General features: G+C 46.4%; 1 protein-coding gene across 9 annotated transcripts in view; it reads left to right on the forward strand.

Moving 5' to 3' along the window:
- The window catches only part of MCF2L2 (MCF.2 cell line derived transforming sequence-like 2), a 3,251,461-nt gene that overhangs the window by 2,996,457 nt on the left and 233,430 nt on the right, over positions 1-21,574 (forward strand). For 7 of the 9 annotated variants that reach the window (XM_069618639.1, XM_069618638.1, XM_069618642.1 and 4 more), the window contains exon 27: positions 14,606-14,689. The exons of the other annotated variants lie outside the window; for them this stretch is intronic. In XM_069618639.1, the coding sequence (XP_069474740.1) occupies positions 14,606-14,689 (84 nt within the window). The remainder of the gene's footprint in view (positions 1-14,605; positions 14,690-21,574) is intronic. 9 annotated transcript variants of the gene reach the window in all.

Raw genomic sequence — 21,574 nt, forward strand, 5'->3', positions numbered from 1 at the left:
TATGATGAACTTACCAGTAGTTTGAAGAGATCGGTGACATCACCAGCAGGGCTTACATAGGACATCTCGAGAACCAGACATCTTTTATTTTTGAGTGGCGGGGAGGAGAGCTGTGTTAAGGGCGTGGAAAGGGAGGTATACGGTAATGAGTTGATCGGGGGAAGGCGAAAGGAGGTACGTGGCTGCGCACGGAGAACGCCGGCCACGGCAAGTGCAGAGGAGGGAGGAGGAGCAAGTGAAAGTAGGACGGCGGTATAAGAACGTCATAAGGGGCACGCAGCCGCAGGGGGCTGCGTGCGCTCCGGCCGCAGGGGGCCGTAAGGGTGTTGTATGAAGGAAGAAACTAAAGAAAAAAAAATATACAAATTTAAATATTATATTTTACTAATTTTTCCTTAGCGGACTATCGCAAGTCCCCAAACCTACGGGGCCAGGTAAAAGATATCAGGCTGCACATTGTAAACTACTAGTGAGATAACTGCTACCAAATAGGGGAAGAGTAACAAGTGGAGCGCTACTATGTCATACGGGACAGGATCGGGGGGTGGGGGAACACCCTCACTACCCCACTACAGCACATATGTAAAACACTATCACCCCATAGAGAGAAATTGATCAAGTACAGCATAGAATGGACACAGGGGACGGACAACAAAATGACGACACCATGGCCGCCTAACGGTAGCTTCGATCCATATACCCAACACTCACTATTAAACCATCTGCACAATACATACAAGGGGAAGAAGTTAACGCACCACGTGGAGGTGTTCAACTTATGGAGGATGTTCCAAGGGTCTCGACCAGGACCAAACGGAATGTTCATTGTAGGGGAAACAACGGGAGATAAGGTGGTTAAGGAGGAGGGAGAGAATGGGGAAAAGGGAAGTGAAGGAACACAGAACACGGGGAGAGGACAAGAGGGAGGAGAAAAGAGTGACGACTCAACCGAAAATGAAATAAAAAAGGAACAGAGCGACGATATACCTCTAGCGAAGGTAGTGAAAACAGAGGGAGGGGGGTTGTATCCTTTAAGAGAACTAGAGGAAATAGCAAGAGAACAATTAAGGGCGGCTGAGGGGTACTCGAACCCGGCATACAGCCCGCCTCCATACACAGCTACAGGTGGCCACACGGGAGGGGAGCGGACTAGTACAACGGGATCAGCCCATGGGAAGATGATAGCAGGAGAGGGGAGGACTGAAGGAGAGCAGACTATGGACATGGGAAATGATGAGTGGGTAGCTGCGCAGATACTATTAAAATTACGAGGTTCGTTAACAGGAGAAGAGAAGGAGGTGGTGAGGAAAATGGACGAGGATAATGGCAGGGAGAGTGAAATGGAAGGGGAAGAGGGGAAAAGAAAGGGGGAAGAGCAGTTAAGGAAAAAGGAAGAGACCTTGGGGGAACGATTAGCAGAATTAAGGGATGAACAGAATGCACTGATCAAGCAGCTCGAGAGGGGGGAAAGAGAGAGAGCACGGGAAAGGAAAGAAGGTAAGAATGAGTTGGGAAAAATGAGAGAACGAACTGAGGAGCAAAGGAGAGAAGCCGAAAGGTTAAAGGCAGCGGCAGAAAGGGTATCAAGGGCAGCACTGCGCGACAGGAAGAAAGAGGAAGAGGAGAAAGAAAAAGAAATGGCAATATGGAAGAGGAGATTACTGTCAGAAACGACAAGGAAATATGAAGAAGGGAGGATGATAGAGAGTATATTAGAAAGGGAGAGGGAGAGATGGGAAAGGAAGAAAGAAGACGAAAAATATTGGAAAAAATTAGTTGTGAAGTAATGGAAGAATTAAAAAAGAAAAGAGAGGAAATTGGTAGAGGAATAGCGGAGAGAAATGAAGGGGAAAGAGAAGATAGGAGGGGGGAGAGTGAAGAAAGGAGGAATGTATATAGAGACACAGAAGTAGCAACAACATCGGCACGAAGGGGAGCGATTAGCAAAGAAGAAATGGGAGGAACGGATCTAATAGACTTAAGAACAGTAACGATTGGGGGGAAAAAGACAGTTTGGGGGTTGCCATTTATGAATGACTTTTGTAGTGAGGAAGAAGAAGGAATGGAGAAGGAAGGAAGAAATAGTGAAAGGGAAAGCCTAGATAAACTATACACCACCCGGACAAATAAAGACTCACCATGGATCTGCAGGAGAAAGGAAGAACTACAGAGAAGTGAGGAGGAGGAGCATGGAATGGCGGAGGGGCAGATACGTGAAGCCACGCCGTCACCGTCGCGTCATGCATGCTCCACTACCCCACGCCCATCACGTGCAACATGCCCATCTAAACTAGCGCCCTTCACAAGAGAACTGACGCCCTATGCAGGAAGGCTTAGAGACCTCCCTGGACGCAGGCAGGGAGAACGAATACACACGCCCACAATAAGTAAAGGAAATGATGAAAGAAGGGGAAGTGGTGGAGGAGAAAGAGTAGAGACCAGGAGAAATATGGACGAAGCTGACGATGTAGAAGAGACGGAAGAAGAGGAGGGGTGTGGGGACTCGATTTTGTGGAACCCAGGGGGTAAAACGGGACACAACTTAATGCCTCTTCTAGAGAGGGGAGGGGTTAGACCACAATACGTCCCTTGGAAGCATGCAGACAAGGAAAATATAAAATGCAGACTCCCATCATTAAGTGGAGGTGCGGGTAAATGGATATATGAAATGGAAAAACACACCGCAGGACAGAAGTTGGCAGTGGGAGATGTAAAGGGCCTTCTCATATCAATATTAGGTGATGCTGCGGACATCTGGAAGAGAGCAGGCTTCCCCGGAGTAACAATAACAAACACATCTCACGATGGGGCACCATTCGCAAACTGCAGACATGCATTATGGCAGGCACTGAGGGTACAGTATCCGGACACATCAGACATAGGAGCTATTACCTCGCGCAAGATGCGTGAGAACGAAGATCCTGTTGATTATATCCAGGAAATTCAAGAGAAGTGGCATATGGAAACTAGAGAACAATGGGACAAAACACCAGCAATATTCTATCATATACTAGTACAGGGGCTCCCAGAAGCAGTCCAGAAACAACTGAAGAAAGTAGTAGGGATGGAAGCAAAAGCATTGCCAGAAATACAACTGACTATAGTGCATCATTGTAGGACATGGCAAGAAAAAATGAAAAAAAAGGAAGAGGATAGGAAAACGGAAGAGGCTAAACTAGTACAGAAGAAACTAACTAAATACACGATGGAAGGCGCACTAATAACTACACCTGCCACAATAACTCAAAGCCCCACACAAGTAGTGGCTGCACAAGACCCCTCCCAAATACAATCATCGCAGACTGTTACACAACAGATGCCGCCACCCCAACCATACACGACTAGCATGGGAGGAGGATACTCAACGCCAGGAGCTGGGTATTATAATTACAACCGGGGAAGGGGAGGAGTAATGAGAGGGAGAGGATACGGATTTAACACACAACAGCAGGTGGGGGGCCTTAGAAATTCCTACCCCACCGGGTACCCAGCATACCAGGACAACACAGGAAGCTTTCCATGGCAGAACAGGGAACTACCGGTGTGTTGGATTTGTGGATTGGTGGGCCACATGTCACGTACGTGTAGAGTGAGACCAGGCACACCGTTGTGGAATGAACAGGGACAACAAGAGCTCCCACAGGAACAGCAGGGCATCCAGCCACAGCAGACATTGCAACAGGCAATCGGACAGCAACAACTAGTAACACAACAACAGCCACGGACATACCCACCGCCTCAACAACAGGTAGCGATTACACAACAACCCCTAGCACAGCAAGTACAGCCACCTACACAAGTCCAAGACCATAACATAACCTCAACCAATACCCAAATACAGCAAACACAACTGGGTAGGGTGACAGTGCTGGGACACAACCCTTACACGGGAAGTGGTCAATCATTATACCCCCAATAGGACAGCCCACAGATGACCTTGGTGTGTCCCATCCTGTCGGTAACACCCAATAGTGCGGAGGAACCACGCATAGAGGTAACGATAGGTGACAAAAAATTATCATTCCTTGTTGACACCGGGGCGACCCGGTCTTGCATAAGGGAAGGTAAATTTAAGATGTCAGGTGAAGCCATGAACACCCAAGGATTCTCTGGGGCTAGGGGGTTGGTTCCCTTTACTGATAACATTCCCTTATCTATAGGGGATTATGACATGTCAGTCCCACTTTTATATTCCAGGGCCTCACCAGTAAATATAATGGGGAGGGACATAATGAGCAGGTTGAATATGACGATCTCCTTTACGGAGGACGGCATCATTTGCTCCACTCCAGGAATTAACATGCTCACAGCGCGACAGATCATGCAGGCATACTGTGGACAGACAGTGATTAGGGCTGAGCCAGTAGATGGTGAACTGTTCCAGTACGGGACAGACATGGCATTTGCATGGATGCCAGGGATAGAGGGAAAGATCTGGAGGAGGCCAGCAGCCTACTTGTTTAGACCAGAAACGCCAGCTAACGAACCAGAAGGAAAGGTGATTTCGGTGGACATAGAGAGCATCATAGCAACCGCTGATTACATTGCAGTGCATGCCCAAGACAGAGAAGGAAGAGCGTGGAGGGCAGTTATAGCACTAGCAGAGGGATGTAGACTTACCCAGGTGTCAGATGAGGAGCTCTTCTCAGGAGAAAAGGAAGAAGGTGAAATGGTATTTATGATGAGTGTGGAAATATGGCTAAGGGTGACATACAAACAAGTGGCACAGAAAATTGCAATGGCACTTGAGGCACCCACGTCCACCCCAGTTCCCTTTTTTGAGGAAGACATGGCAAAAGTACCAACATCATTATGGACTACTAGCCCCTATGATGTGGGGTGCATAAAAAGCATAGGGGGGGTAAGAATAAAATTGAAAAAGGGTGCAATACTCCCCAGAGTAAAACAGTACCCACTATCTAAAGAGGCAGATGAGGGCATATGTGAAACAATAACGGCCCTTATAAATAATGGCATATTGGTCCCATCAGAATCTCCATGCAACACAGCTGTATACCCAGTGCGCAAGGCTAAAGGTGGATCTTGGCGCTTTATACAGGACCTCAGGCCTTTGAACAACATAGTGGAAGCAGAATACCCCATAGCAGCAAACCCGGCCACAATATTGTGCGGCATTCCGGCAGAGGCATCACGGTTTACAGTGATCGACCTTAAAAATGCCTTTTTCTCAATACCATTGCACCCAGACTCACAAGATCTGACAAGCTTCACTTACAGAAACGCAAAGTGGAAACACACCAGATTGCCACAAGGGTACTGCGAGTCACCCTCAATATTTAACAGAGTAATACAGATGGATTTGGGTAACATTGAGGTAGAAAGCACAGTGTTACAGTATGTTGACGACATAATCATTTGCAGCACAAACGAAAAAAGATGCAGAGAGGACTCATTAAAGATGCTGACAATATTGGCTGAAAAAGGTTACAAGGTAGACAAGGAAAAGCTACAATACTGTCAGGAACAAGTACTTTACATTGGACAGCTTATATCCCAATATGGGAGACAGATTGCACCACAAAGAGCACAGGCAATTTTAAAAACACCATTGCCACAAACAGTGAGAGAACTACAGCAGTTCCTTGGCCTGTGCAACTACTGCAGAGCATGGGTGTTTGATTACAGCTCATACATAGGACCCCTACTTGAGGGGTTAAAAGAAGCTAACAAAGGGGAGAAAAAGTTGGGGTGGACAATGGAAATGAAAGAGGCTTTTGATGAACTGAAAGATGCAATATCAACCGCTCCAGTACTGGCCACCCCAGATTATGAACGAAAATTTTTCATATTTTCACATTGCGACTCAACAGTGATGAAAGCAGTGTTGGCTCAGAAAACAAGCATGGGCTACAAACCAGTAGCGTTTTACAGCGGTCACTTAGATCCTGTGATGCTAGGTCATTTCCCTTGCGAACAAGGTCTCGCCGCAGCTGCCTTTGCGGTAGAGAAAGCATCAGCAATCACCATGGGGTGCCCAACCACACTATTTGTGGAACATGCACTATTTGCAATATTGAACAAGCCTAAGTCCACACTAACAACGCAAAGGGCATCAGGTTATGAGATTATATTATCTAGAGCTGGATTATCAATTGTTAGATGCAGCACGGTCAACCCTGCAAGGTTCATAGCAGAAGTAATTGAGGAAGGAGACTATGCACACGATTGTACAAAGATTACTGAAATGTATTCATGCACTAGAAGGGTTGAAGAGAATGCACTAGAGGGAGGTGATCTCTTGTTCATTGATGGGTCATCAACAATTGACCAAAGTGACGGCATTAGGAGAACAGGGGCAGCAGTGGTGAAAATGACAGAGGTGCCGGTGTGTGTGGCGATGAAGTGCCTACAATTACCACAGCATTACTCTGCCCAAGCAGCGGAATTGGTCGCACTGATCTTGGCGTTGAAGGAAAGTTTTGACAAGCGAGTGACCATATATTCCGACAGTGCATATGTCACATCTACTGTCCATTCCGGGTTGTCCAAGTGGAGGAGAAGAGGGTTTAGGAGAGCTGACGGCACCCCTGTGCAACATGCCCTCTTATTAGCTGAACTAATTGAAGTAATAAATGACCCCAAAGAATTAGCCCTGGTACAATGCACCGCACACACTAATGGAGAAGATCATATTTAAAAAGGGAATGCAGCAGCAGACGCACACGCGAAGTATGCTGCATATTTTGGCGAGGTATGGAACCCCTCAGAGTCAGAGAGAGGGAGAGGGATGGGAATAGCTAAGGAATTGTTAATAAGAGAAGGGTACACCCATCTCCCAGCCACACAGATAATGGAGCTACAAGCGGCTGCACCAATGGCAGAAAAAGAAATATGGGTAAAAAGAGGATGTACAATGTCACCAACTGACGCACTGTGGCCCCAGGGTAGCACTGGAAAGATGGTAATGCCACTGGCACTATTGAACATCGCCCTGAGCCAATTACACCACCCAGCCCACACAGGCAAGGAAGTCATCGCAGCACGAATTAGAGAAGATTGGTTCTGCCCCGAATTAAATTCCCATGTGTCAAATTTTGTCAGCAATTGCCTCACATGTCAGCAATTCACAGCCGGTCACACGCTGAAGGTGATAAAAGGTACTATACCCCGGCCAGAGGGACCCTTCCGACACATCCATATTGACTATGTTGATATGATCAACGTATGTCAAGGAAATAGGTATATGATTGTAGTTGTGTGCCCATTCTCGAGGTGGATCGAGGCAGGGCCCTTCCTCACACCCAGATGCATTCAGAGCAGCTAAATTCCTAGTGAGGGAGGTCTTTCCCAGGTGGGGAGTGTGCGAAATACTGCGGTCAGACAATGGGCCGCATTTCGCCAATGAAATGTTCCAGCATATCACATCCTTACTGAACATCAAGCATAAATTTGCATGTGCATATCACCCGCAGGCCAACGGTATATGTGAACGCCTGAATGGCCTATTAAAAGAGGCAATTGCAAAAATACAGCAAACAACAAAGAAGAGTTGGCTGTATTGCCTTCCGCTAGCCCTATTTGAGTTAAGGAATAGACCAGGCTCCGACCACCACCTCACCCCTCACGGGGTGGTGACCGGACGCCAAATGCGCCTTCCTCTGACGCCAACATCAAGAGCATTTACCGACCATGAGAGTACTGCAAATGTCCTTGGTGATGAAATGTACCAATATGTGTCTTCTTTGATTACTAGTGTGGTGTTTGTGTCTCAACAGCTCGAGCGCACGCGGGGCAGGTCTAAGAGTGATCAACAAGAAGACGTGGATGAAGAATTGGAAAAGGGAAAACTGTGCAAAATTGCCAAAGGTGACCACGTACTACTCCGAAATTTCAACAGAAAGTGGAACAGCCCACGCTTCACTGGCCCCCACCTGGTAGAGGAGGTATCTACGAGAGCAGTAAAGCTACAGGACAAACGTGCTTGGAATCACCTACACGATGTAAAGATCTGCAAACTCCAGACCCGCCCTGCCGTCACCGACAGGGCCATTGGAAGAGCAGCAACAGCGTCGCCAACGGAGGAAGGGACTTCTACCGCAACTAACGGCCAAAGTGTCCCCATACCCTGCCACCCCCCTGATTCCCCAGAGACAACTACCGAAATAAAGAGGGGTAACTACCATACCGCCCACCCCATGGTCACACGTTCAAAGAGTAAAGAAACCTCTACCAGTTGAACCCCAAACCCTCTGCCCATTGACCCCCTACCCACTGCAATAATAACCCAACTGAAGGACATTGCTTTGCAAATACACATGTAAACACATGAATGTTCTCTTTTTTTTTTCTCTCGCACATGCAGGTGCGGCGTATTATTGTACTGTTAAGAAAGCAGATAACTAACAAAGTCCACTGCCCAGGAGGAGTAGATGATACCCTCAGACAATAACTACCCTGAAGAATTATCGCACCAATTTGTCTATTACATAAAAAGGCCAAAGCACCTGAAAAGGAGGAGGGTACGTGTCTACTACACAGCACTTCTCTTGGCCATAGAACAATCGATGCCCCACATCCAACCATACTTGCCTGTCCTAAGAGATAGATTGCTTAGATTGGCGTGGGAACAGCTCTTCGCCTGGGCACTGAACGACTACCTGATAGGGAGAGCTTGAAAACAACAACTAACACTAATAACAAGCATATTGAGAATTTTCAGGCGGGCAACTTTAACGTCGCAAGAATTAGCTGCCGGACTGCAGCAAGGTAAGAGCAAAATGCCGGTGAAACTAGCCTCTGTAATAAAGATGATAGGGATTTTGATGGTCACCGGGTTTGTGGCTGCCTCTGTATGGCGGTACAATTATGCTATCAATATTTTTGCTGTACCCAAACCTAATATACCCCCACCCCCAGCTGCAACAGGTATTACGTCAGGTGGTACTAGTGAAATTCCACACAAGGGTAATAGAGTTAAACGCAGCACATACTCAGAGAATAAAGATATTGACAACTACATACAAAATTCAGCACACGTCTCTAACAACATGTGGTACCAACACATGACCAAAATAGGTAAACAAACAACAGAAGACAGCTGCTACGTCTGCTCATTGATCCCATACGCCATGAGTGCTTCCCGAACTTTCGTTGCCACGGAAATAGATGAAAAAACAGCACGATGTATAATATACCTGGCACTGTTCCAAACAAAAGGGAGATTTCAAGGGAACACGGTGCACCTGGTATGGAAATCACGAGACACATACCCGTACAAAAATAACTTCCTTAAGAGTTATTTGAGCTACCACAAGGCCAGTTTACATGCCGAAGCCTTCAGATACATAACAAGCGGCCCCGAAAAAGGAGAAACGAAGAAAGTTACACTACAGTACCTACCATGTGATTGGTACGCCACTGAAGCTGCTGGTAAAAAAGGATGTTGGGAAAGACCTCTGATAATAATAACAGGAAAGGTGTACCTAGGTGACAAATGGGACATAGGAGTGGTTGGCAGCAACATGATAACGAGAGAAGATACTACAACTATTGCAGAGCACAACAACAGATGTTGGATGACTTGGGTCAAGTACGTACCCATGCTAACATGGATAGAGAAGGATGAGGACCCAATAACAATACTGCCGATGACTGCACCTAAGATATGCTACCAACACAAAGGAGAAGTGGACGTAGGATACAACACCAACTGTGCAAGTGTGACAGAGCTACCTGAGGGGGGAGCAGGAACAGCAGTAGTAATGGACCATTACTGGGCCTGTGGAGACAAGGCATACCACTCACTGCCCCCTCTATGGAATGGTGTATGCACAATAGTACACGTTAATGTACCATCACTAGTGGTGCCCCAGAAACATGTGAATGTGGCGAACTTCCCCAAAATGGATGAAGGAAACAAAAGGAAGAAGAGATCTGCACAGCTTCGGAAAGGGCCGGAGAACAGACACAACGGCAACAACACCGTCCTGAACAGAAGGAAAAGACAAGGAGAACCTCTGACAGGAAATTACCTGTGGGGAAGGTCGGAAACAGCACTCACTTCAATCCCGCCAGAGCACAGACTATTCAGCAGAGCAGCAATGTTCTTCTCCTCAATAATATATCCTGGACTACAGGCCTACGCAAACGCAAAATGGCTCCAGATAACTAGGTGGGAACTAATGATGACAATTAACTCCACAGTAAATGGATTTAACGCAATAAAAGAGGAATTGCGAGCAGTGAGGATGGTAGCACTACAGAACAGATATGTACTGGACCTCCTCACAGCAATGGAAGGAGGAGTTTGCGCAAAGATAGGCCAATCATGCTGCACATTCATTCCTGCTAACGATGCTGACAATGGTACACTGACAGAAGCAGTATCACAATTGGCCCAGATGCACTCCAAAATGATGGATGAAAGTAAAGGTGTAAAAAAGGATGAGAGCTGGTTTTCGACGCTTTGGTCATGGATGCCATCTTGGCTGTCAGATGGACTGAAGATCATAGTTGGATGCATTATTTTGGCTTGAGCTGCACTTATCATAATAAGATTTTGGAAGGCCCGAAAGGCACGCACCACAGATGAGATGATCGAAATGGTCGGCATGCACCCCTTGATGCCAGCAGATGACGGCCAACACGCAGGCACAATAATAAAAGAGAGAGAGAGGTTGCGCAACCAGATCACCACTAATCACCTGGACCCACCATCTGTGAAGCTCGAAAACCCAAGAAACCCAAGGAGCTACATAGGGAAATGGGTATACTGCACACCTGGAGGAACCTGTGTATATATGTACTGGTCATTTGAAGACCATGTCAACCACTATGGACATTTGGGAGGAGTAACTAAAATATGGAGAGTGAGAGGAGATAAGGAAAAGGATATGTTTGTGGTCGACAAGTCGACCAGAGGGGGGACTGAAGTGGGAAAAGCGAATAAAAGGCTCCCACCAATCCCCTCTCAACCATGGCCTAGAGGATCACGGCCCAGACACCCGCCACGAGAGGAGTTTGCCCATCTCCCAGACGACCAAATACCCTGTTACAAGAACATACGGATGTGCCCACTCGCATGCCCACCAGCATGCCCACCTGGCTGCCCTGCACATGCCGACACCTGCGGCATGGATGAACTCGACTAAACCATCCAGCACCAAATCAACACATCGTTAGAGATGCCATGACGACCTAGCTAACGGTCAGCACACTCGTGCAACATACACACCGGACACTCCCATACCAACCCACACGAAGAACATACTCAGTGCTATGACGTAGGCGACGGACACACCCACGGACGTGCATCTTTATTATTTTCAACATAGGCTTCTCAAATGCAGAAACGCAAGACGCATAATGAACTTATCTAAAAAAGGCTTGCTCACGCTTCTTCTAAAACCATGTACCATAGTGAGAAATATAACGAAGACACGATACTGGGGATAGAGCAATATGATACCATAACCTAAAGCGCTCTGCATCAAATGGTTCCACCTATGCACCAGGCCCAAGTAGGCCGCAAGCAGAAGCTTCCATGAACATTAAATGAGCAAGGATTCGGTTGCTGACCCTGCAGAATGAGCCCAGTGAAAGCAGACAGTCAAGGGCACAAAGTTGCAAACTCTCATTCCGCAAGCCGACGCCAAGGTCGCACCTGCAAGATAAACCAGGCACACAGTGAGAAATGCAATATTAATTGTGCAGAATTCTGCCTGAACCACGGTCCCCACCTCACGTGACCAAGCCGAACTTGATAGGGTGCCAAGCCCAGGAGGAAGAAGGCATCTAGATCCCCCGTCTCAAGACACAGGCAGATACAATTAAGCGACTCAACGAACATCTCGACGGTGGGAGTAGTCGGCCTTCCTGCTTATGAATAAATCCTCACATTGTCTGCACATACCCATAGTGAAACATTGTTGCAAATGACAGGTGCACCGCGAGCTGGGAACAGCGATGGTCCCAGACTGGGGGGCTCGCGGGTGAACCAATCAGAACATGGCACCCTTTATACTGACGCCATTAACATTGACCAATCCTAAGGGGTCTTCATGTAACAATTTTTATGTATCAAACTGAAGGGACAACCCAAGTATACCACCTGACTGACCCTTAACCAATAACCAAGTCCTCTATATGTATGCTATACTAACCCTACCACTCGGGGAACCAATCCAGAGTGGCGATAGGTTTTTTGCTAATTTTGCTAAGGTGACGCAAGTAGCGCGTCACGCTAAGGTAAAAAGGGCCTGCGAGCCCCACGCTGCTGAGAGAGTGTCAGGACGGACGCGTACGATCCTTGGCCATCCCTGCCGTTTTGTTTAATAAACAGCAGAATCACCTTGCTTCTTGCGTGTGTCTCATACTCTATCACTTTGGGATATACGGGAGGAGTTGGGGCCTTCCTGCCCGGAGGTCCACGGACGGCCCAGCCGGCCCCGGGAGAATTTCCCCCCGACAGCTGCACCCATGTTGTTCAGTCTTTGTGTGAATGGGGCGACGGGCTACTGAACACGACCCAAGATAGCCTCAAAATAGGTGAAAGGTTCTTACCATCGGTTTTAAACACAGATGGTATCTTTCTTCTCACCTGTGCACTACTGCTACAATGAAAACGTGTTTTTTTCATATGGCATTCATAACAATAAAAAAGCTCATATCTAATGTAGGGAAGCCAGGTGCTGTGCTGTTGGATCGCAGGAAAACCAAAATGATAATAATTTTAATGGAGGGTGGAAAAACGACTGCAGTAGACCGTTTTTCGCTCAAGCCATTTACTTTGGGCCAAGGGCCATTACCATCTGGTATGGGCCTGAAAAGGGGGGCATTATTTCTTTCAGAGCATTCCGCCCAATGATGTTACGATGTTCTATTTAAAACAGGCAAAAACATGCTTTAGTATGAACGCTCCCAAGCCAGAGCCGCAGTGCGAGGTCTCAGGCCATTCAGACCAAAGTCGCCCGGCAAGCTAGTACTATGTGATTAGCACCCGTGTTTTTTTAAAGATAATTGAGCCCATATGTACTGCGTGTGGCTGATATCAGTGCTCAGATAAGATTTTGAAGTGGGAGTATTTTGCGCATGATTTTTCAAATTAGAGTGTAAATGCAATTTCAAGAGAGTAAAAATGAGTTTTCTCCTCTGCAAGATAGTAAAACGTATCCAACATGCACCCAATGCATACGTAAAATCAGACCCGTAGCCCAAAAGAGTTGTAGATCAAAGTTGTCTGGCTTGGCTTTAACCATTTTATTACACTTGTGGAAAATATTTTGCCATAAAATAACTTATAAGTACCTGGTTCTTACACAGCTTCATTTTCAAAATTCTAGAGCCTAGAAACGCTGTTAAGAACTACTATAGATTGAGACTGATGTATTGCCTGCAGAGGGAGTGTGAGTAAGCAATTGTTGGCATATGATTTAATTACAGGAACTTGCACACATAATCTTAGCAAAAGTCACAAACTGCTAATCTACCTTTCCCGCTGTCTGCTGCAGGAAATTAATGTGGATCGCCAGACACTATTTAGCAATACCACTTCAAATAACCAAAAAGTGCATGCAAGCTGAATTGCATTATGGTAGACATATTTATAGTTTTACTGGTTTATTGTTTGTGTACAAAGCCAAAAACCATAATTCTGGCAATTACAGTTAGGAAGAAATGCAGGCAAGTGCATAAGTTGAAGACTGGTCCCAAAGCCCTACTTCAACAATAAAGTGTGTGATCCTGGGCAAATACTTTTGCCACAGTGCCTTTTTAGCAAAAATAGAAATTGCTACTACAAGTGATTTATTTCCAAGTAGTTACTACTAAAAAAGCCTGACTGGCCTCTGTTCCACTGTTCGACCTGTAGCATTAATAGTAGTGACCATTTATATAATGCACATTCATCCTCTTGTAAAAATCACTTCGGTGATTTTATACTCGTAATTAAAAAAAATAAAAAAATAATGCACATGTCAAAGTTTATGTCTCTTGGCTTACTCCTTGCTGCTTGTTTAATATAACTTCACATGAACTCCTCGAGTATTAAAGACTTGTCTGTACCTTCCCCCATCTTCTACTTCCATCCTAGGAGAGCAGTCTTGATTGCCCGATAGGTTTCCTCCTAGAAAGCCAAGAATCTACATCTCGGACATGACACAGATCACAGCAAATTCAGCCCATGGCCGCTAATTACATCAGTGGTGGAAGTGGAAAAAAGGAACTAGTGGTCCTCTGGTTGCATCCAAAAAGGAGGCAGTAGGATGGCTGGACAGATGGGGTGGGAGGCAGGGTGGAGTATGGGGACAGGGGACCAGGATCACAAACCTTGGCTTAACAGTGAAGCAGGGATTTTAATCCACACTGCAAATTTGACCACCCCAAGGTGCGTATCTTGGCTTTATACGCATGTAATTAAAGCCTTACGGAGCATTGAATTTTCAGGACACCCATTTGGGTTTCCTCTGGATGTTCACACTATGTTGGAGGGAAAGCATGTTACGTAATATTGTTTATTTACTTACACTTATTAACATGCCTTTGACATCATCAAATGTAATCCTTCATTTCCCATTGATGTAAATACTTTCCCTGCTAATCCAGCCTCCCACCCTTCCTTACTACTTTACCTCTCCCTTTTTCGCAGTCGACCCGCCTGCTGAGCACTCAGCTCTTGCTAAAAAGCGATTCACATTGCAGGGTCTTTCCAACCGCAGACTCCCAACCGCAGGTAAAGGAAGCGCATGCAGCATCTGTTGTCCTGCCATTTTCTTTGGATCACCCTTCCATCACCTGATCACCACTGGACATCTCAGCTCCACAACCATTTACATTGCCTCCTCATGTGTAATCAACGCACACTGTGTCTGTCATCAGCATAGGACATCTTGCAGCTGATTTGGGGATTGACAAGGAATGGAACTCCATGGTTTTGTTGTGTTTTCTCCCATTTGTTCATCTCTTAGCTCTTGAGTGTGGAACACCTCTGCTGATAAGCATGAAGCCTAGTGCATGTCGACCTGCAGGGACTGTTCATGGGTGAAACTTTTCTTTCATCAGATGTTCAGATGTATGAGTTTTATGTTGAGGCAATCCTTTGAAAGGTTGTAATCACAGGAACACAAACATTATGAAAACCAAAGTGATTAAAGGAATCATACTGTGGCAAATTATTATGGGGGACAAACTGTTATATAAATGCATATATATTATAGAGCTCGTAATGTGTTCGATGTTCGTGGTCAGTTTAATTATAAGACAAAAACAAAGAGATGATGGCTGGAAGGTTTAGAATTAATCTTAACCTCTGGCATTGCTCTGGGCAACCCTCCAGACCATCGTTTTTCAGCTGCCAAGCAATTACAGAAGGGGGAAGATCATATGCAAATCAGGCTTGGTCCCACCCAAAAGGGGCAGTCCAGCCTGAACTGCTAGGTCACGTCCCTTCTGCATGAGACCCCAAGCATCCCCAATATGTTTCAGCCTTGTTGCGCCTCATCAGTGAGGAGTAGCTTGGGTCTCTAGGCCCAGCAGGCACGGGTTCCACGTCTGGGGGCACTGATATTGATATTTTATTGATATTGGGTTACTTTGTCACCCCAAGTACACAAGGCACTTGTGTACTTGGGGTGACAAAGCAAAAACAAAGATGTGATGTTACTTTGGGGCTCACCTTAAGTTACTAGGGTAATCCAGACGTGGACCCCTTGCTCACTGTTCTTAGAGAGGCACAGCTCCACCTCACTGATGAGGCCCAGCCAGGCCGAAACACATGTCTGGTTGGTCGGCGGGGGGGGCGGTGGCTGGTTGCTGGTGGTACTCTTGTTCAGAAAAGAATTGCCTAGCATTGGGCAGGACAAAGACTGATATGTCGTGGATATTTCTCTTCAGGGAAAGGGATAGTGAGCTAAAAACTCAGGTTGAGACTCCCCCAGGACTGAGTCTGGTAGAAAGACTCCCAGAACCCCCCTGTTTTGCATATTAAAAAGTAACTTTGGGTCTCATTCTAAGTTACTAGGGTAATCCAGACGTGGACCTCTTGCTCACTGTATTTAGAGAGTCAAAGATCCACCTCATTGATGAGGCCCAGCCAGGCCGAAACACGTGTCTGGGGTTGCTGTTGGTACTCTTGTTCAGAAGAAAATTGCCTAGCATTTCAGTGCTGGAATGCCATTGGGCAGGACAAGGATTGATAAATTGTGGATATTTCTCTTTTGTGAAATGCATAGTGAGCTAAAAATCTGGTTGAGACTCCCCCGTGACGGAGGCCGATAGAGAGACTCCCAGAACCCCCCTGTTCTACAGTTTAATTATAAGCACTGTATGTGTGCACTTTTGCTCAATAGGTTTTTGACCACATTTTTTTTTTAAATATGCGTTATCTGTGTGGGATGTTAATGGGTGTGTGAGGTGCCAGAGGTGTGGGCTAGCGGAGGGTTTGCGTGGTCCCGCATTTAATACAAATAATTTGATGAAAAAGATATTGAGCAAAAGTGCACAACCAAAGTGCACATGATTGAACTAACAACGAAAAACAAACGTTGAACTTGGGGGGCTGGTATTAGAGGCTTTCTTTTCCTTATTTCTTAAAATGTTGGCACCAACCGCACATCTACACAACTCTCTCCCGAAAAGTTGTTTTGGTTTCTAGAGTGAACCGCGCAAAGATTAATGCGAATCAGTGGGGCATGTGGTCCGATGTAGAGGTACAAATGTTACTGAGCGTGAAAAAATCACGCGTTTCCCATGCATTTTCCTGCAGCCCAGGTGTTTTCAGCAGTCTAGCGCTAAACTGATTTACTCCCACCATCTTGTGTTTCAAGAGGCAAAGACACTGTCAGTGCTGTTTCAAGATTTGGTGTAAAACCCATAATTATTTACCTAATAGAACTAAATTGTGTTTATAAATACCATTGCCCAACAGAGGTGTGCATATCTTATGAGTTGGGCTGTCTAGCTCCTAGGATCTCATTGCAAAAAATTAAATGGGTCAATCTGAGTTTTGGATTGCGGTCAACCATCTTGGATCCTAGGATCCATCATCTATGGCTGTGGAGTCCGTGCCAACAAAACGTAATGGGAAATGCCAGTTTCAGCATGCAGGGTCATTGCATGATGGTGGTTTTCTGGTGAGGGATAAACAGTGGCATCAAATAGATATTCTGGAGGTGTTTATTCAGTGTAAAAGCTATTTTGATGACGAACTGAATTTTGCCCACCATCCTAGAGTCACAGATCATATGCTCCAAGCAATCCTTCCAAGAAAATGGAAAGAAATATCACGAGCAGCCCTGGGAGATGAGTGCAGTGAAGGGACTAACACAAGGCCTGTAAAAGTGGATTTCGGAAGGCTCTGAGAAGTGATGCAGCCACTCTGGTTGAAAAGAGCTTCAGATCATAGGATCCATGGGGTAGATAAAGAGAATAATATATGGGAATTCTTATACAGTATAGGTGCTTTGAGAAGTGCTAAGTGCTCTCAAAATGGGTACCGTGTTTTGGTGGGACCCTCTCCAAAGGACCAAGGTCAATTGGACTGGGGATGAGAATTTGATTAACTGTGGGAACCATGATTGATATTTTTATTTTTGATTGATATTTTATTTCTATCGCGCTCGTACCCAAGTGTTTCAGAGCGCGACACGGCAAGGGAGGGGAATAGGGGAGAACAAAACAGCGATCTTACTAGGCCCAGTGATATTGAGAGCGCGCAAGTGCATGGGGGAGAAGGAGGGGAGTGCATGGAAGGGGGAGAGGTGGAAAGTGCGAAGCAGAGGAGAAACAGATAAATAACAATACATAAATAATAAAGGCAACAAACAGTGGTAATGCAGCCAGCAATTTGCAAGTGCTAGGTTTAAGGCAGCAGACTGGGTAGGTCTGATAAGTGCAGGAAGAAAAAGGGGGGGCTGTATGGGTACAGATACAGACCGCACTGCAAGGGGTGTCCTGGAAGCAGTGCAGGAGGGTGGCATGATGAGCAGGTACATGGGCTCAAAGGACAGAGGGTGGCCAGGTGCATGCTGCCAAGAGAGAACAGATCAGCAGGGGAAAGGGGGAGCGAAGGCAGAAGAAAAGAGGAAGGTCTTGAGGTGCTTCCGGAACCGGAGATGGTTCTCCTTAAGTTTTAGAGTGGCAGGGAGGCTGTTCCAGAGGGAGGCCCCAGCCGAAGACAGAGATCTACCCCCAGCTCGTTTCTTAGAAAAACGACTTACCCTGAGCGAGTTGGAGGTAGAGGAGAGAAAAGCGCGAGAGGGGAGATATTTGCGGAGGGATAGCTGAAGGTAATTTGGACTCTGGCCCCAGAAAGCCTTGTGGACAATGCAGAGGGTTTTGAATTTAATCCTTGCATCCACTGGGAGCCAGTGGAGAGATTTCAGAGCTGGAGAGATACGATACCAGGGCTTGAGGCCAAGGACAAGTCTCGCAGTCCTGTTCTGGATTAGTTGCAGAGGACGGAGAGTAGAGGCAGGTAGATTTAGAAAGAGGCTGTTACAATAGTCCAAGTTAGAGAGAACCAGAGCTTGGGATACCATGAGCTTCTGGGGGAAGAAGAGGAAAGGCAAAGTATCTCTGAGGAGGTGCAGTCGGAAATTTGACTTTTTAGGGACCTCAGAGATGTGGGTGGAGAAGGAAAGGGAGGAGTCAAAGATGACCCCGAGGTTCTTAGCCTCGCAGGTGGGGGTAGGAGGAGGGCCAAGGGAGGCCGGCCAGAGAGTGAGGGGAAAGGATGGTGAAGGTGTGCCATGAGGCGGATCTCCGTCTTGCTGGCATTCAGACAAAGATCATTGGCGGCACACCAATTTTGAATGGCAGTTAGGCAATCAGAGATGAGAGAGGGAGAGGAGGTGGCAGAGGGCAGCCTGAAAATGAGTTGAGTGTCGTGAGTAGCACTGGAAATTTTAGCAGAAAGTGGCAATGCAGTGGGCGAGAGTTGCCAGGTATTTCTTGAAAAGCCAGGGCGAGAGGTTAGACCCCTGGGGAACACCACAGGTAAAGAGGAAGATAGATTAAAGGAAGGACCCAAGTTGGACCTGGGAGGGTCGATCTGAGAGGAAAGAGGTCAGCCAGGCCAGAGCCTGATCAGTGATACCCTGGTTTTCACGGCGACGGTTGAGCAGGATGGTGTGCTTGACCGTGTCGAAGGCAGAAGAGAGATCGAGGAGGATGAGGACAGAGGGAAGGTTAGAGTCAAGGTTGGAGAGCAGATCTTCACGGATGCTCAGGAGAGCAGTTTCCGTGCTTCTGGCAGCTCTGAAGCCAGACTGGTGGTCATGGAGACAGCCAACAGAATTGGAATGAAGGTTAAGCTGAGAGATGGCCAACTTTTCCAGGAGTTTGCCAAGAAAGAGAGTAATGGAAATTGGGCGATAGTTAGCTGGACAAGAAGGATCAGCTGTGGGTTTCTTGAGAAGAGGATGCACAAAGGAGTGCTTCAGAGGGGAAGGATCCAGAGGCAAAGGAGTGGTTGCAAAAATCAGCAAGGGCCGGAGCGAGGGTGTCAGTGTGGTCCTTGATGGTTTTAGAGGAACGGGGATGAACCTGTTTTGAAGAGGCTTTCATAGATCGGACTTGTCTAGCAACCTCGTCAGGGGTGAAAAGAGGACGGGGAGGGTGGCTAAAGGAGGGTCAGCAAGCACAGACGGAGAGGGAAGGGAAGGGGTGTTGGTGGAGAGGGTGGACAGGATGTCCTGGGTTTTTTAAATGAAGTGAGAGGCAAGGGTATTGCAAAGAGCCTGGGAGGCAACAGAAGGGGTAGAAACTGCAGCAGGTTGGCCAGCTCCTTGCAGATTTTAAAGAGTTCGGCTGAGTTGTTAGATGCCGCAGAGACACAAGCTTGAATGTCGATTCTCTTCTTGGTGAGGACATAGAGTCGGTATTGCCTTTGTAGCAGGCGACAGGCCAGTTTGTCAGAGGATGAACAGGAAGTCCTCCATTTCCTCTCAGCTGCCCTACACTTACGTTTAAGTGTAGCTAGGTCAGAGTCATACCAGGAATTGCACTTGGCTAAATGATAAAGTGATATGTTTTGAAAGATATCATTACGGAACCACGGAAATTCAATGATACAATATCAGTTAAAGTGACTATCTGATTATCTGTTAATGCAACAGAATCCTCAAATGTATCCTATTAAGGTAGCTACACAACCTTACCTCGAATGCTCTCACTGTGTAGCATGATCTCATTTGTGATGTTTCATGTAACATTGCATATAACATTATTGATAACCATCCCTGATGGCATCACAAATATCATCACAAATGTGACATCACTTCTGACATGACATATATGGCATCACCATTAACTGCAGTTTCTACATATCGCCGATGCTTTTCTTTCTGAAGTTGCCATTATAAACAAGAGTGCATTATACAGAAAGACAGCCATTTTAGCAATGTGCTGACATGATCTAGCCTACAAGGCACAATGTACATTAGGAGGAGGGCTTGAGGGATTCTAATGTTGCATGACACATGATGAAGTTGAACATGCTCTGACAGTGTGCGTGTGTGGATTGTGACTCAGAATGTCGCAGTGATATAGTGTGAATGAAAGCCCAGGCCTGCAGTCCTTTCACCTTCACCATTTTAAAAGTGAACTGTTTGATAATGGCAAATGTATTCCCATGTCCAAACAGATATAGACATAGAGAAAGGGTAGGGGCAATGGGGTAGGGAATATTCTAACAAAATGGAAAATGGTTTAATGGCCACAATCAAAATGTCATGATCAAATAGTCCACGTGTAAAAATGCGTAAGTGAAACCACATTGAACCCACAGCCAAGACATACCACAACTTGGGTAATTCCATGTGGACTGCTGAACACCTGCTCGGGCAACACTATCGGCTAACTGCTAGCTAGAGCCCTCGCACTGTGTTCGCGTGGGAATGCAGAGGGAGAGCTCACAGCTCTCTTCCCAGGGATCGCTGCTTGTGTTGTTCTCTCACTGATCCGACATCTTGTGTCCGCTCTGCCAACTTTACAGCCCTGCTCCACTCCTCCAATGTAGATCTGGTTAGAAAGGGTTAATTAAATTCACTCCGGTCTTGCGAGCACCCCGTCCCTGAGAGAACTTCAACGGTTAGAAAGCCTCTGTGGCGAAAGCAGAGCTGTTGGTAGGAGCAGCCACCTTGGCACTGCTCAACTCCTAACCCGCCAAGGAAACGTTTTAAATGTATCGCTATTGACCTTTCTTTCATTGAATTATGCTGTTAGCAAATCATATAAAATATGACTCTAAACGAATCCAAGCATACAGTTAGCGTTCTTTCTGATAGCTGACCTTTGGCAGTGTCGCATTATGTCTAACGAAAGCTATCCCCTGATCTATAAAATGAATAGGATCTCTGACAACTCTTTTGTGCTGCTCACAGCAGTGTTTCATGCTACAGCCAAACCTATCCTGAACTCATCTCTGTGTTTTTATCCACAATTCATATTTTCTTCAATCATGGTCATTGAGTGCCCTAATGTCCCTTCCTGGGGCTGGGGCCTCCCTCTGGAACAGCCTCCCTGCCACTCTGAAACTTGAGGAGAACCATCTCCGGTTCCGGAAGCACCTCAAGACCTTCCTCTTTGCTTCTGCCTTCTCTCCTCCTTTACCCTGCTG

The sequence above is a fragment of the Ambystoma mexicanum genome, chromosome 10 (genome assembly GCF_040938575.1).
Source record: "Ambystoma mexicanum isolate Mex_15411 chromosome 10, UKY_AmexF1_1, whole genome shotgun sequence".
Classification (NCBI taxonomy): Eukaryota; Metazoa; Chordata; class Amphibia; order Caudata; family Ambystomatidae; genus Ambystoma; species Ambystoma mexicanum.